Source organism: Eleutherodactylus coqui, chromosome 11 (assembly GCF_035609145.1).
Source record: "Eleutherodactylus coqui strain aEleCoq1 chromosome 11, aEleCoq1.hap1, whole genome shotgun sequence".
Lineage (NCBI taxonomy): Eukaryota > Metazoa > Chordata > Amphibia > Anura > Eleutherodactylidae > Eleutherodactylus > Eleutherodactylus coqui.
Genome location: NC_089847.1, coordinates 132,474,754 through 132,491,748, shown reverse-complemented (window position 1 = coordinate 132,491,748; position 16,995 = coordinate 132,474,754). Strand labels below are relative to the sequence as shown.

Here is a 16,995-nt window from a genome sequence, read left to right as displayed (position 1 = left end):
CATAGAGGTTTATGATGGGAAAACTCTTTTCTTAACCTTTGTGACTTCCACACCTTCCGGATAAATAGTCTGTACCCCCCTCGGAGAATATGTCGCTCGGTCTCCCCCAGAGGAGGTTATTGGATGCTTAGCATGTTGTGTTACTGTTTCATCTCATCCGAGGACTTTGTGCCTTTCTGTGATCTCACGGTGAAGTTTAGATAAAAGTTTACTAAAAGCGGAGTAGAATCGCCCCCCTCCCATCCTCCTCCTCACCCTCCCCCCGGCCGGCTACTGGTGGCGCAGTCCAACTTGATTTATTTCCACCGGGAACACAGGATGTCGGGGTCTGTGGAAATAAGGATGACCCTCCCAGCCATCACATGGGTACAGGTCACTCTCCGATATCGGGGCAGGAAATTGTTGCTTTGCTGACGTTACACAACGGCGAGGACATGGAGGATGAGATAAGCGCTCGCTCTCTTTAAATCTTGGAAAATCAGTTCAAACAAAGTTGTTGTTTTTTTCTGCAGCCGGGCGTTGTCCTCAGAGCTTCATTCACTCATTCAGTTAACGACACAGGAATGTGCGTGGCCGAGCATGCGGAAGGCTCACGCGACGGCTGCGTCCACCGCTGACGTAAATCCAGCGCTTATCATATTAATCATTATGACAAGAGCCGTACCGCCACCCCGTGTCATCCTGACCCCAACCGCTTGTGCTCCTCACCTTTCATCGTAGCCAAGAAGCTGGAGCCGCCATATTATATTCACCGGCCGCGGAGCCATCGCTCAGTCATAGAGTCACCCATGTGCCATAGAAACCCATAGACCCTGCGCTCTCCGAGCGGCGGGTAATCTACAAAGCTATAAACAGAAGGGACAATGATGAAAACACACCAGCGTCTCCAGCAACATCTCCACCTGGAACCAGAACTGGAGATCCACCATCCGGGACCCCCGCTATCCGTTGATATCGGGCCAGCTGTCATTGTGGATGGAGCAAGAAGCTGACAGCATTGTACCCACTGCGGCAGCCCAGGTTGGTAAAGCTTTAATGTGAGCTGTACTTGCAATACCAACCTGGGCCACTGCAATGCGGACAGTGCTGTCTATTTCCGGACCAAGTCCACACTAAAAGCTTGCCCAATGTCAACTGATTGCCAGGGGTCCTGATCAGTGGACCCCCACTGAACAACCTATCCTGAGAATAGGACATCAATAGTTACATCCCGGAGAACACTTTAAGCACGTTATATAGGACCAAGTTCATGTGAGTTGACCATCAGCTTCAGTGCCGGCCTTAGATCAGGTGGCACCCTGTGCAGTTTTTTTTGTCCACTTTCATAAGAAAATCTATAAATATATATTGCACTGATGGGCAGTCTGCCTGTATTTTGCTTGTGCAGAAAGCAGTAAGATAGCAGCATATCCACCCCAGAAAAACTCTGTGAATGGATACTGTACCAGAACCAAGCCTGTAAACACTGACCCGGAAACAAGCTTATAACATAAATACAGCCTGAACCAACTTCAGTACATAAGTATAATACCATAACCAAGCTTAGTACATAAATACAGCTCCAGAACCAAACTCAGTATGTAAATACAGTACCAGAACCAAGCTCAGTACGTAAATACAGTACTAGAACCAAGCTCAGTACGTAAATACAGTACCAGAACCAAGCTCATAACATAATACAACAGAAAAACCAAATTTATAACATAAATACAGCACAAACCAACCTCAGTACATCGGTACAATACTAGAACCAAACTGAGTACATAAATACAACACCAGAACCAAGCTCAGTACATATATACAGCAACAGAACCAAGCTTATAACATAAATAGAAAATGAATGAAGCTTAGAACATAATTAAAGCAGAAACCAAGCTCAGTAGATAGATACAATACCAGGACCAAGCTCAGTACATACATACAAATTCCGGAACAAAGCTTATAACATTCATATAGCATAAACCAAAGCTTGGTACATAGGCACAATAGCAGAACCAAGCTCAGTACATAAATACAGCACCAGAACAAAGCTCAGTAAATTAATACAGCACCAGAACCAAGCTCATAAATTAACTACAGCATAAACCAACCTCAGTACATATATACAGCAACAGAACCAAGCTTATAACATAAGTACAACATGAATGAAGCTTAGAACATAATTAAAGCACAAACCAAGCTCAGTAGATAGATACAATACCAGGACCAAGCTCAGTACATATATACACCACCAGAACAAAGCTTATAACATTCATATAGCATAAACCAAAGCTCAATACATAGGCACATTGGCAGAACCAAGCTCAGTACATAAATACAGCACCAGAACCAACCTCAATACATAAATACAGCATAAACCAACCTCAATACATAAATACAGCACCAGAACCAACCTCAATACATAAATACAGCATAAACCAACCTCAATACATAAATACAGCACCAGAATCAAGCTTGTTACATAAATACAGCATGAAACAAGCTCAGTATGCAAATGCTGTAGCAGAACTAAACAATCATACAGCAGGGGCGTCAATTGGTTGATAGTGGCCCCTTGGAACATTAGAGAGGAGGAGACAGAGCCGGGAGAAGGAGGATTCATGCAGCTCCACAAGATGCTGCCGCATGGAGGATAAGATCATATGGCTGGTAGGACTTAAGGGGGGCGACTCCCCCAGCCCACATCTGTATGTGCCCCCTGTACAAGCTGGCAGCCGTCACCCTGTGTGTCCGCATGGGTTGCACGCAGCTAGAGCCGCCCATGCTCAGGTTGTAATGCGTCTGTCGTCCCCCCCCACAGACACTAGACCTTATGATTGTCTAATGATTGATGTGGGTGGGCTGCAGCGCTGTCCTTCTAGGTGGGCAGTAAATCGTCCATAACGGCTTTTTTTTCTTAACCAAACCGTGTATCCGTGCACTGGTGCTGTTGTTATTGCACTTTCATTAAAAGTTGCGCCATTTCCCTCATTCCTCGCGTGTCAGATGGCTGCCATGGAAAATCTTCAGACAGTAAACTTCATCGTATTTCCGGCGACTATTCCACAGCCTAAACAAACCGTGTCGTATCGGTGATCTCCTCTATATGTAACCTTCGTGTTTTTATTTCCTGCGTTTCACCAGCGGGAAGCCGAATGCGGATACCGACGGCTGCGAGATGCAGGGACCCGGGCTGGTACCGAACTGCACCGAGGACATCAGTGCCGAGATGAAAGCCAAGATCGAGGAGGAGGCTTATAACAAGGGGTAGGGATCAATATCAGAAGCTGACCGGTACACGGACGGCGGTAACAGGGCTAAATAATACTGAGAGATTCCAGTAATCTGGCATCTGATAATCCGGAAAGTCTCATAGAATCCTAGTTTCGGTCTCCTGGTTTTCTTGAGGATTCTTTACTTCATAAATTTATAATTTATATGCTTTAAAGCCTCCAGAATATTTGATAATCTGCCATCTCCCGGGTCCCATGAATGCCGGATTGAAGGAATTTCATGGTATATATTTGGTATAATTCCAATAGTCTGTACATGCTGCTGATCCAGCATGTGCTTCAAAGCAGGATAGGACAGGAATATGCCGGACTATTGGACTTCAGAGAGTCTGGTAGGCTTTAAATCATAGGAGCCATGAGCGGCAGGGATTAACCCTTTCCAATCCAATTTGTATCCTGGTTTTCCTAGGGGGCTTACTCTTTTTCTGCTGTTATACAACAGCGCTATCTGCTGGCTAAAGCCAGTACTGCATGAGGTGACACGTTGGATAGGCTCCGACAGCAGAGAGGCTGGCAATATACAGTAAGAGAACCCCGACGGACGCCTTCCAACATCGGAGATGTACAGCCTTAAATCATAATGTGTTCAGACGTCAGACAGTGGATTGGAAAGGGTTAAGGTCCGGCTACACATTAGGAACAAAGTGAGGGCAGCACTCCAAAAGTAATGGTGTATTTCCATGCAGTGAATCTGCGGCAAATTGGCCCTTTGTGAGCGATTCGGTTTTCTGATCGAGGACAGAATTTGTATATTCGGATGTCGTATTTTACGCGCATGACAAAAAAAATCGCAACATGTTCTATTGGGTCAGAATTCACAAAACAGCCCATGAAATTCTAGAGGAACGTAAAAACCACAGTGAATACGGATATTACATATATTCTCCCCGTATTTACCTGTAGTGCCAGGAGACAGGGTAAAAAAAGGTAACATAAATCGGCCTTCTTACGGAATACGGACGCGACACACATGAGATACGCACCAAGGACGCAGATACAAATGATACGTCATGGACCATAATGACATCCGCCCGTGTGAACAAGCCCCAAAGGTCAGAGGCGGCACTAATGGAATGTTAATGTACTGCAGCCAGGTGCCAGGACAGAAAGGAAGGTCGGAGGTCACTATTTATGGCACAGAGGATTGGGTGATTCAGACAGGAAGGACTTTATATGAGACTGGTGCCATCGTTGTACACACAGCAATGTCACTTAGAGGAGTATTAAACTACTAGTAAACGGTCACTAACTGTTCAAACGCTTTTGCGTTTTTTTTTAACTAAAAAAATCCTTCTAAAGTGCCGGACACTATAGGTTCCACATCCTTCTAATTTGCTGTCCACTGCCTGTTGTTAAGTGAAATTCATCTCTAGTAACAGAGAAGCTGAGCAGGATCACAGAAAATGAAGGAGGGTAATGACTCATGCTGTCCATACAAGTCTATAGGAGGGAGGGGGAGAGAGACACACAGATGTGGCTGCTGGAGTTAATGGCGAGTGATTTACCGACCCACAACTACTGAAATCACACCTCCACTGGTCAGTACCTCTCTAGTGTCCTTTATATTGCTGTGCATAGAAGTCAATGGAGAGGGGAGGGGAAGGAGGAGGGATAGAGACACACACAGATATGGCTGCTGAAGCGAATTGTTGAGTTATTTACTGATCTACAGCTACTGAAATTACATCTGCACTGCTCAGTACTTCTCTAGTGCCCTCCATGATGCTGCGGTTCCTGTATGTGCTGGAGACATTTAGGGGGCAGATTTTGCAGCTTTCTTCATGTGCAACGTATAGAAGACAGCTTAGCAGTAGTCTCAGTTACTATCAGTGTTTAGTCCTGAAGACATGAGGAGATGTAGGTCATCACATTTCTCTCTGCATCTTCTAAGGTATCAGGAAGGTTTGAAGAAGGTTCAGAGTCTTCAGGAGTTTAAAGAAGAAGAAGAGGAGAAGATGAGTGAGAGTCCAGCGGAGGAGGAGGAGAAGGAGAAGGAGAAAGAGGAATTTACCAAGAGCAGGTGAGACCCTACAGGACGGGGTGGCCACTGATCTTGGAAATTTGTAACCATTGATCAGCCACAAAATACAACAGTTGGAATCAGAAAAGGCATACAAAAAAATCAAAAAACAAATCGTTATGATCATTTATCATCCTTATGGTGAGCGGAGGGGAAGTGGCGGTAATGTTACCTGCTGCCCTCCATTGGTGGGTTGTTCTGCAGATCAGCCAGCTCCCAGCCCTTCTTTGGTCTTCTAGGATGGCCACACCATACCATGCATTAGTAGTCTGAGCTTGGAGAGTAATGTTTCTCCTTGTGGAGAGCACGACAAGGATGCAATGCTCTCTGGGAAAAAGCTATGGAAATGAGTGATGGAATAATCCTCCACAGCGCCACCTATTGGAATGTAGATAAAAAAAGAAGGGATGCAGCAAAACCTGTAGGGTCGTGTGGGTGCAGAAAATATAGATATATAGGTTTGACGAAAAATAATTCTGCTATAGGCAGAGGAGGTGCTGCCAACCAGATAATGCGCCACCTAGGTGGGCGTGAGCGAACAGATGAGTGAAACCAAGGACCACCAGTCCTTTTAGTTTCATCCGCCTATTGGAATGTAGCTTCCCTGTGACTCAATGTCCAATCTTTTAACAGGCCTTGAAACATGACTAGGGATGTAAGCCAGGCCCGAGTAACCATAACTAGACGTCCTTTTCAGGGTTCTTGTCCCTCGTCAGTGCCCAGTAGGTGAAACATTACCCCTCTGGTCTTGATGACCTTTCACCCAGTCAACCATAAACTTACTGTACATTGATGAGGGGCGTGAACCCAGAAACAGCTATCTGTACATGATTACTCTGGTTTGGCTTACATCTCCAGTCATGTTGCAAGGCTTGTTAAAAGGTCGGATATTGACTAATAGGGTAACTGACATTCCAGTAGGTGGCGCTGCGGAGGATTATTCCATCACAGATGTGATTCAGTAATCTGAGACACCCTACACTGCTTTGTGGTTGGCTAGTGCTGTTCATGTGAGCGGTGTGTAGTGTCTCAGACTACCACCATACCCCTAGTGCACAGTGTGCATCGAGTAGTCAGAGGAGTGGTGCGGCCATCTTGGAAGACTGCAGAGGGGCTTGGAAACTGTTGGATCTTTGGCAGAATGCAGCAGGTAGTATTACTCTGCCCCTCGGGTCCTGAAGGGTTGTCTTAAAGGGTTGTACCAAGATACACTTTACCTATCCACTAGATAGGTAATAAGGGTCTGACCAGTGGGGTCTCATTGTTGAGCCCCCCACCGATCCTGAGAATAGGGGTTCCTTTTCCCCCTCTCCTCACTTCAATAGCGGAGTACATGATTTGGCTATTTCCATCAGCCCCGCTGACATGAATGGAGTGGCATCTGCCCCAACTCCATTCATTTTGACTTCACTGTGGGTGGGAGAAGCATCCACACAGTTACAATAAAGAGGGGACACGGGACCCCATTCTTGGGAATGCTGTGAGTCTCAGCAGTAAGATCCCCACTGATCAGACTTTTATCACCTATTCTATGGATAAAAGTGTATTTCGGTACAACCCCTCTAAATTATAATATCCCGTCTGCCTGCAGCCACCACTAGAGGGAGCTCAGGAGCTTGCTATATACTGTGGCATCATAGAGTTCAGTGTGTGATCAGTATACGGTCAGCTTCAGAGCTTCCCCTAGAGGTGGATGGTTTGATCAAATATTAACCCAATATCCCCACTTCTTCTGCAGTTCCAGTAAAATAGAAGAATGCATCGACTACTTGTATATGCTGTATCCCAAGTTACTGAACCACTGGAGCGTCTTCTCCATCGTGGCGGCGGGGGTCATCCTCCTGGCCGTCTTGTTAAGTATTTATAATTCCTTCTCTTCTTGCACTGAAATCCCGTCCGGAGGCCACGGCAAGGCCACGTGCTCCATACCACAGAGGTATTCCTGGTGGACCTCAGGGTCACAGCACAAGCAGCGCAGGCAGTAGGAGACAAGGGTCCACACACTCTGGTGGTCTCAGCCCGTTCCGAGGAACCTCTATCAAGACGGAGACTTGGGACAATCAAGGTGGAACTCTATGGAAAGTGAGATTTATGTTAATGGGGTCCAAGGATGGGAGGTCCACGACGATCCCGGACGTCAGCACAAGGGCATTGGCTACAAGTCTTAATACAGAGGAAGCTGTGAGGATGGTTGCGTCTCTGCTGGGGGTCGCTCCCTACGGTGCCCCCTACTGGCTGTATAATAAGCCTCTCTGCTGGGTGTGAAGATTACTGCAATGTATGAAATCGGAGATCCGAAGAGCCAGACCTCCTCTTTAAGGCATTAGAAGAAGGCAGCAGGTTCATGATGACTGCAGGGGGTTAACATTTGTTTTTTACGGGATTACAGAACTTTTCACACCGTGATTTGGGAGATTTAATTTAACGTAATATATAATTTTACAGTCCGCCACGTCATTGATTTCACGTTTTTGTAACTTTGGAGGTAATTGTGCACAAAAGTTCTAAAATACAATACTGTGTATTACAATGAACTTAAAGGGACATACCCAGCTGAGCCTAGCATGGCATAGAAGTGAGATACATGCGGCTGTCACCTCGGGGACTTGCACCGATCACCAGTCCCAACCCCTGTGGCTCCCGGTGTGGATGAGAGTTATGGAAACATTAAAGTGGGATGCACTACTCTGTTTCTGTACCATTGACTTCTCTGGGAGTTACAGAACCCATGTAAGACAGCCGGCATCGCTACATCCGTGACTTCCTGACCACCACATTTAGCTGGGCCAGTACTGGGGATCAGGAGAGGTCCCAGCGGTGGGAGCTGCATCTGTAAGACTTACATAGCCTATCCTGTGGGTATGCCATGAACATGTCAGATGGGCATATCCCTTTAAGGTTTCACTCCACAGTCATCCAGGGAGCTGAGATATGGGGAGCTGTTTGCTTGGGACCCTATTGCTGCTTTAGCTGTCCAAAGTGCTGGCCTTAGGCTAGACAGTATCCTATGCAGAATGTTTTGGCCACCACATCATAAGAAAAAAACTATATATATATACTGCACTGGTAGGCAGTCTGCCTGTATACTGCTTGCACGGAAAGCAGGAAGATAGTAGCATATCCACACCAGAACAGCTCAGGGAATAAATACTGTACCAGAACCAAGCTCATAACTTACAGTGCCAAACCAAGCTCATGACATAAATACAGCACCAGAACTAAGCTCATAACATAAATACAGCACCAGAACCAAGCTCATAACATAAATACAGCACCAGAACTAAGTGATTGTATTGTGGGGGATCGATGGGCTGTCAGCGCTGCCTTGGAAGATCAGAAGGGAGGAGACAAGAGGAGAAGGATTCATGTAGCTCTGCTAGACACTGCCGCATAGAGGAAGAAGATCATCTGGTTTGGTTGGCGCCGGTGCCGGGTGCTAAGGCCGGTCATGGCTGTCCACGTATTTGCCTGCTAGAGGGGATTTAACCCCGCAGAGCATCAGTTGTGTATCTGGTGACCTCTGGTGCATTCACACGGGATGTCCATCCAACAAACGAGGACCGCTATCATACTGCGATTCTGGTTGTGAGCAGGATACGTTTTTACTTAAGTCACATTGCATCATGGGATATTCACACGCATGAAGTGCTTCCAATGGTAAAACTCGCATCACGGCTGCATTGGAATCCCATGGCATGTGAGCGCAATGTAATTCTTTTAAAGATCCCTCAGGAAATAATGGGGGAAATTGCCTAAAAATAGCAGATGTAGCATTTTTTTAATCTTACAGCATCGCTGAGCGGGAATAATCGTTTGTGGGTTATTTTCACACACAGCATTCCTATCAGATGGAACTTGCGCATAAAAATGGCCGGTGTGATCGCCCCCCACCCCCAATGTTACCTCCACGTCACAAGCAGCATAGAGACCCCTTATAGCGCTCTGAGGTCCACAGCAAACAGCTCCTCAGCCTCTGCTGCACGGCTCCTGTATGGGTGATGGTGGGTTAAACTGCAGTCACTGCTGAACGTTCAGGGTTTTTTAGTGGAGTTGCCCTTTAAGACATAAACATTCTGTATCCGGGTAAGAGACTCAGGTGGCGAGGAATCCCTGCAAACACAGAACAGGCATGTGACTGGTTTCTCCATTTTCGATCATCCCATCTAATGTTGCAGCTCCTTCCCATTAGTGGTCCCTGACTCCAGTCCTCGGGGACCACCAACAGGTCATGTTTCAGGATTTCCTCAACATTGCACTGGTGCCTCAGACATTGCCATAGGTGTCCTTACTACAGGATATCCTGAACACATGACCTGTTGGGGTCCATGAGGACTGGAGTTGGGGACCCCTGCAGGTAGCGGGCATTACTGGTTATCACTTGTCTGGACCTGAGCATTAGGGTCCTATAGATGTCCAGTTTATGGCCATGACCGACATGAAATCTAAGGCACCGCCATGAAAGGCCCTGCATGATGGATGCCACTGCTGCGGTGCACTGCGGACGACCAGGACTGTAACTGCTGTGATCATTTGTCTTCTGTACTTGGCACTTCTTATACAATTATTATTTCTGTGCTTTATGGGGTCTTCAAGAAGTGAAAGAAAAAATCTATTCACCTGGGAATGATGTACAGTAAATAAATATCCTCCTCCGCTCCTTCAGAGCCCCCCTCCAACACAGAAGCCCTGATCCTCCCACTCTGAACCCTGAAGAAGCTGCCAGCGGTCATGTGATGTTCATTCTGCATGTGACCACTCAGCCAATCACAGGCTTCAGCAAGCATGTGTCATTCATGACAGGGTCACCAATGCAGACTGTGATTGGTTAAGTGGTCATATGCAGAATAAACAGCACATGACCACTGACAGCTTCTTCAGGGTTCGCGTGAAGGAGATTGAGGCTCCTGTTGTGGACCTGAGGGAGGAGGGAGCACTGAAGGAGGGGAGCAGGACTTATATCTTTATTTTACAAAGTTCCATAGTCGATTGATTTATTCTTTGACTCCCAGAAAAAAATTCCTTTAAGTGAAACCGGCAGCAGAAATAAATTGTAAAAATCTCTGCTGCTTCTTACCACCACTAGAGGGAGATCTGTCTGTACACTGAATGGCCCTTTATTAGACTCCCACTCTTCTCACAATTGGTGCTTCCCTGTATGGACATTCTCCCCGTGACCCCGGAGAATACGATCATGTGACAAATTTTCCGTGTGAATCCACATTAGATGAGAAAATTCAGCGATCTGAGCGACTTCCAACGAGGCCGGTCATCGATGGTGGACTAGCCGGGGTCTCACTGCCAACCGCGGGGGGTTTTCTCATGTAACGGTGTGGAGAGTATACAGAGAATGGCGTGATCGAGGGAAAACATTTAGGGAAAGAGGATCCTGCGGACGGAAGCAACTCATCGCCGAAAGGGGTCAGAGGAGGATGTCAGGAATTGTTTTGGGCCAACAGACAGTGTACAGTCAGGAGCAGCCGAATACAACGCTGGAGCTCCAATTAACGAGTCTGAACATAGAACTCGCCGTTCCTCCGCACGGATGGTCTATAACAGCGGATAACCAATTCTAGCGCCATTGTGTCTAAGAGAAACAGAAAGACGAGACTCCAGCGGGAAAAAGAGCGCGAAACTTGTATCACTGAGCAGCGGAAAAACATCTCCTGGTCAGATGGATCCAGATTTCTGTTGCTGATAGGAAGCCAGAATTTTTTGCAAGCAGCATGAATCGCTGACCCTTTCCTGTCAGCTGGTCAGAAAATGTCAGACCTCCATCTAATCTGCAGCAACTGCAAGAAGCTTCCTGTCCGTAGGGGCCGATATTCCCTTCCAAATGATTTCATCATCTAGTGTAATCTACACCGCGATGTATGGCTGCGGTTCTGAAGACCAAAGGAGGTCCAACATGCTATTACTTGGTGGTCTCTAATAAAGTGGCCATTTATTGTTTATGGCTCATGCTGACTTAAATGTGAGCCACAGATCGCCCCCTTCTGGAGACAAAATGGCAATTTATGTGAAGGCTTCAGTGCAGTGTTATCGAAGAGATTAGTAATATGGTGCAAAAAATAATGGTTGACTGTAAGTAGATGACCGATCAGGAACTAACAGAATAAACTTTTATTGGTTTTGGAGTTTGGCTCCTCCCACTGAATGGCCATGCTCTAGGAAGTGAACAAAACTGCGAGGAAAGGCGGAGCCAGAGCTCGGCTATAGTGACCATGCTTTCAGTATCCGTTGGCCAATCACATCTGCCCAATGGGTCCTTACGCTGACTCCTTTGGACTGTTTATTGGTTCTTGAAGGTCCGGCTCCCTAATCTACTAGGGGTCAGCACTAAAAATATGACCAGGAGAGCAAGTGTACCGCGACTCCGCACTAAAACTGACGACTAAAGGGGTCGTAGATCATGTAAATGATGCTGTAAACAATGAGCCAGTATGTACTAGATGGCTACTAGCCGCACTCAGCTGAGGTGATGCATATGGTGGGGGCTGAAGTGTAAGTACTTCTATGTTCATGAACACGGAGCACATGACAAGAGTCATATGTTATACACTGAAGTCTGACTTCTGCCTACATGAATAGATAATGATGCCAACCTTATGTCAACTCCGCATGACGTCACTTGTCCTGTACTGAGCCTCATTATACTTCAGAGCTACACTCACTATTTTATTGCTCATTGAGAACTATCAAGAAGCTTGTGTGGAGGCATCCCCACCACCACCAGCTTAGCTGAACACCTATAATGCACAAGGGGACACAGAGACTCCACTAGCAGATTAGTGAGTGCAGCTCTGGAGTATAATACAGGATGTAACTCAGGAGCAGTACAGGATAAGTAATGTATGTACACAGTGACTCCACCAGCAGAATAGTGAGTGCAGCTCTGGAGTATAATACAGGATGTAACTCAGGAGCAGTACAGGATAAGTAATGTATGTACACAGTGACTCCACCAGAGGAATAGTGAGTGCAGCTCTGGAGTATAATACAGGATGTAACTCAGGATCAGTACAGGATAAGTAATGTATGTACACAGTGACTCCACCAGCAGAATAGTGAGTGCAGCTCTGAAGTATAATACAGGATGTAACTCAGGATCAGTACAAGATAAGTAATGTATGTACACAGTGACCCCACCAGCGGAATAGTGAGTGCAGCTCTGGAGTATAATACAGGATATAACTGAGGATCAGTACAGGATAAGTAATGTATGTACATAGTGACTCCACCAGCAGAATAGTGAGTGCAGCTCTGGAGTATAATACAGGATATAACTGAGGATCAGTACAGGATAAGTAATGTATGTACATAGTGACTCCACCAGCAGAACAGTGAGTGCAGCTCTGGAGTATAATGCAGGATGTAACTCAGGAGCAGTAAAGGATAAGTAATGTATGTAGACAGTGACTCCACCAGCAGAATAGCGAATACAGCTCTGGGGTATAATACAGGATATAACTCAGGATCAGTACAGGATAAGTAATGTATGTACACAGTGACTCCACCAGCAGAATAGTGAGTGCAGCTCTGGAGTATAATACAGGATGTAACTCAGGAGCAGTACAGGATAAGTAATGTATGCACACCATGACTAGGCTGCTTAAGTAGGTTTATTATATCTAGAACTTTAAAATGGGAATCAGAGGATATTGAAGTTTTAAACATCCCAAAAGTTACTTTTTCTGCCCCGTCTGTGCTGCACATCCAGATGTGGAGACCTTCAATGATAGAAGCCGCTACTCTCTTGTGACCTAATTTTCCATATTCTGATTTATAACTGCAGACATTTTGTGTTTTTCTGTAGTCCTACTTTATATTGTGTCCGGCACAGCACTGAATTGTACTGATCTGACAGCAGATGTCACTCCTTGTGTAGAGTATTTAATTTTATAGTAAAGTTTTCTGTTGCACAATCTGTGCTGTTTGTTGTACTGTAAATTACCACATACTTGATTGTGAAAATAAACTAAGTAATAGCAGAATGTTGACTCTGTGCATCATGTACTGCTGCCATATGGGATGTCACCGATGCAGGGTTCTTTTAAACAAAACTTAAAGGAGAACTTCATTTATCCTACATAAAAATTATAAAGCTGTATGTCAATATTACATGTGCAGAGCTCCTTACCTTCTGACAAGATCCACACACCCCTATGAATACTGTCTACTAAGCCAAAGAATATAACTAGTATAATACTGCCCTCTATGTGCAAGAATATAACTACTATAATACTGCCCCCTATGTACAAGAATATAACTACTATAATACTGCCCCCAATGTACAAGAATATAACTACTATAATACTGCTCCTATGTACAAGAATATAACTACTATAATACTGCCCCCAATGTACAAGAATATAACTACTATAATACTGCCCTCTATGTGCAAGAATATAACTACTATAATACTGCCCCCTATGTACAAGAATATAACTACTATAATACTGCCCCCTATGTACAAGAATATAACTACTATAATACTGCCCCCTATGTACAAGAATATAACTACTATAATACTGCCCCCTATGTACAGGAATATAACTACTATAATACTGCCCCCTATGTACAGGAATATAACTACTATAATATTGCCTCCTATGTACAAGAATATAACTACTATAATACTGTCCCCTATGTACAAGAATATAACTATTATAATACTGCCCCCTATGTACAAGAATATAACTACTATAATACTGCCCCCTGTGTACAAGAATATAACTACTATAATACTGCCTCCTATGTACAGGAATATAACTACTATAATACTGCCTCCTACATACAAGAATATAACTACTATAATACTGCCTCCTACGTAGAAAAATATAACTACTATAATACTGCCCCCTGTGTACAAGAATATAACTACTATAATACTGCCTCCTATGTACAGGAATATAACTACTATAATACTGCCTCCTACGTACAAGAATATAACTACTATAATACTGCCTCCTACGTAGAAAAATATAACTACTATAATACTGCCTCCTATGTACAAGAATATATCTACTATAATACTGCCCCTTGTGTACAAGAATATAACTACTATAATACTGCCTCCTATGTACAGGAATATAACTACTATAATACTGCCCCTATGTACAAGAATATAACTACTATAATACTGTCCCCTATGTACAAGAATATAACTACTATAATACTGCCCCTATGTACAAGAATATAACTACTATAATACTGCCCCCTATGTACAAGAATATAACTACTATAATACTGCCCCCTATGTACAAGAATATAACTACTATAATACTGCTCCAATGTACAAGAATATAACTACTATAATACTGCCCCCTATGTACAAGAATATAACTACTATAATACTGCTCCTATGTACAAGAATATAACAACTATAATACTGCCCCCTGTGTACAAGAATATAACTACTATAATACTGCCCCCTATGTTCAAGAATATAACTACTATAATACTGCCTCCTATGTACAGGAATATAACTACTATAATACTGCCCCCTATGTACAGGAATATAACTACTATAATACTGCCTCCTACGTACAAAAATATAACTACTATAATACTGCCCCCTATGTACAAGAATATAACTACTATAATACTGCCCTCTGTGTACAAGAATATAATTACTATAATACTGCTACCTATGTACAAGAATATAACTACTATAATACTGCTCCCTATATACAAGAATATAACTACTATAATAATGCTACCTATGTACAAGAATATAACTACTATAATACCGCCCCCTATGTACAAGAATATATCTACTATAATACTGCTACCTATGTACAAGAATATAACTACTATAATACTGCCCCCTATGTACAAGAATATAACTACTATAATACTGCCCTCTGTGTACAAGAATATAACTACTATAATACTGCCTCCTATGTACAAGAATATAACTACTATAATACTGCCCCCTGTGTACAAGAATATAACTACTATAATACTGCCCCCTATGTACAAGAATATAACTACTATAATACTGTCCCCTGTCTACAAGAATATAACTACTATAATACTGCTACCTATGTACAAGAATATAACTACTATAATACCGCCCCCTATGTACAAGAATATAACTACTATAATACTGCCCCCCTATGTACAAGAATATAACTACTATAATACCGCCCCCTATGTACAAGACTATAACTACTATAATACCGCCCCCTATGTACAAGACTATAACTACTATAATACTGCCCCCTGTGTACAATAATATAACTACTATAATACTGCTACCTATGTACAAGAATATAACTACTATAATACTGCTCCCTATATACAAGAATATAAATACTATAATACTGCCCCCTATGTACAAGAATATAACTACTATAATACTGCCCCCTATGTACAAGAATATAACTACTATAATACTGCTACCTATGTACAAGAATATAACTACTATAATACCGCCTCCTATGTACAAGAATATAACTACTATAATACTGCTACCTATGTACAAGAATATAACTATTATAATACTGCCCCCTATGTACAAGAATATAACTACTATAATACTGCCCTCTGTGTACAAGAATATAACTACTATAATACTGCCTTCTATGTACAAGAATATAACTACTATAATACTGCCCCCTATGTACAAGAATATAACTACTATAATACTGCCCTCTGTGTACAAGAATATAACTACTATAATACTGCCTCCTAAGTACAAGAATATAACTACTATAATACTGCCTCCTATGTACAAGAATATGACTACTATAATACTGCCCCCCATGTACAAGAATATAACTACTATAATACTGCTCCCTATGTACAAGAATATAACTACAATAATACTGCCTCCTATGTACAAGAATATAACTACTATAATACTGCCCCCTGTGTACAAGAATATAACTACTATAATACTGTCCCCTATGTACATGAATATGACTACTATAATACTGCCCCCCTATGTACAAGAATATAACTACTATAATACTGCCTCCTATGTACAAGAATATAACTACTATAATACTGCCCCCTATGTACAAGAATATAACTACTATAATACTGCCCCCTGTGTACAAGAATATAACTACTATAATACTGCCCCCTATGTACAAGAATATAACTACTATAATACTGTCCCCTGTCTACAAGAATATAACTACTATAATACTGCTACCTATGTACAAGAATATAACTACTATAATACCGCCCCCTATGTACAAGAATATAACTACTATAATACTGCCCCCCTATGTACAAGAATATAACTACTATAATACCGCCCCCTATGTACAAGAACTACTACCGTGTTTCCCCCTAAAATAAGACACTTCCTTACATTAATTTTTGCCTCAAATGAGGCACAGTGTGTTATTTTTTGGGGGGCGGGGGGAGGGACGCGGGGGACCTTATACTCACCTGGTCCATGGCATTTCAGCTTTTTCTGGTGATAGGGCTTTGAATACCCCGCCTCCAGCAAAGCGAGCGCTGTGATTGGCTAATCAAGTGCCAGCAGCTGATCACAGCCGGCGCTCGATGGGCCAATCAGAGACACTCAGTGAATGACATCAGGTGAGTATTGTCTACAGATTCTCAAATAGAGAAAAGCAGCATCAGAGGTTCCACTCCGCAGCGTCTATTTTTATGGTTCACAGCATCACTGCAAATGAAGGCGACGGTAGGTGTCAGAGGCGTTATGTGTAAAGGGCTCCATGAGGC

The 16,995-nt window shown here is 43.5% G+C and overlaps 1 protein-coding gene across 2 annotated transcripts in view; it reads left to right on the top strand.

Annotated features, from left to right (window-relative positions):
- IRAG1 (inositol 1,4,5-triphosphate receptor associated 1) overlaps positions 1-10,121 on the top strand; it is a 125,351-nt gene extending 115,230 nt beyond the window's left edge. For both annotated transcript variants that reach the window (XM_066583545.1, XM_066583544.1), the window contains 3 exons: positions 3,124-3,246; positions 5,164-5,292; positions 7,031-10,121. In XM_066583545.1, the coding sequence (XP_066439642.1) occupies positions 3,124-3,246; positions 5,164-5,292; positions 7,031-7,277 (499 nt within the window). In that variant the 3' untranslated portion in view covers positions 7,278-10,121. The remainder of the gene's footprint in view (positions 1-3,123; positions 3,247-5,163; positions 5,293-7,030) is intronic.
- The last annotated feature ends 6,874 nt before the right edge of the window (positions 10,122-16,995 follow it).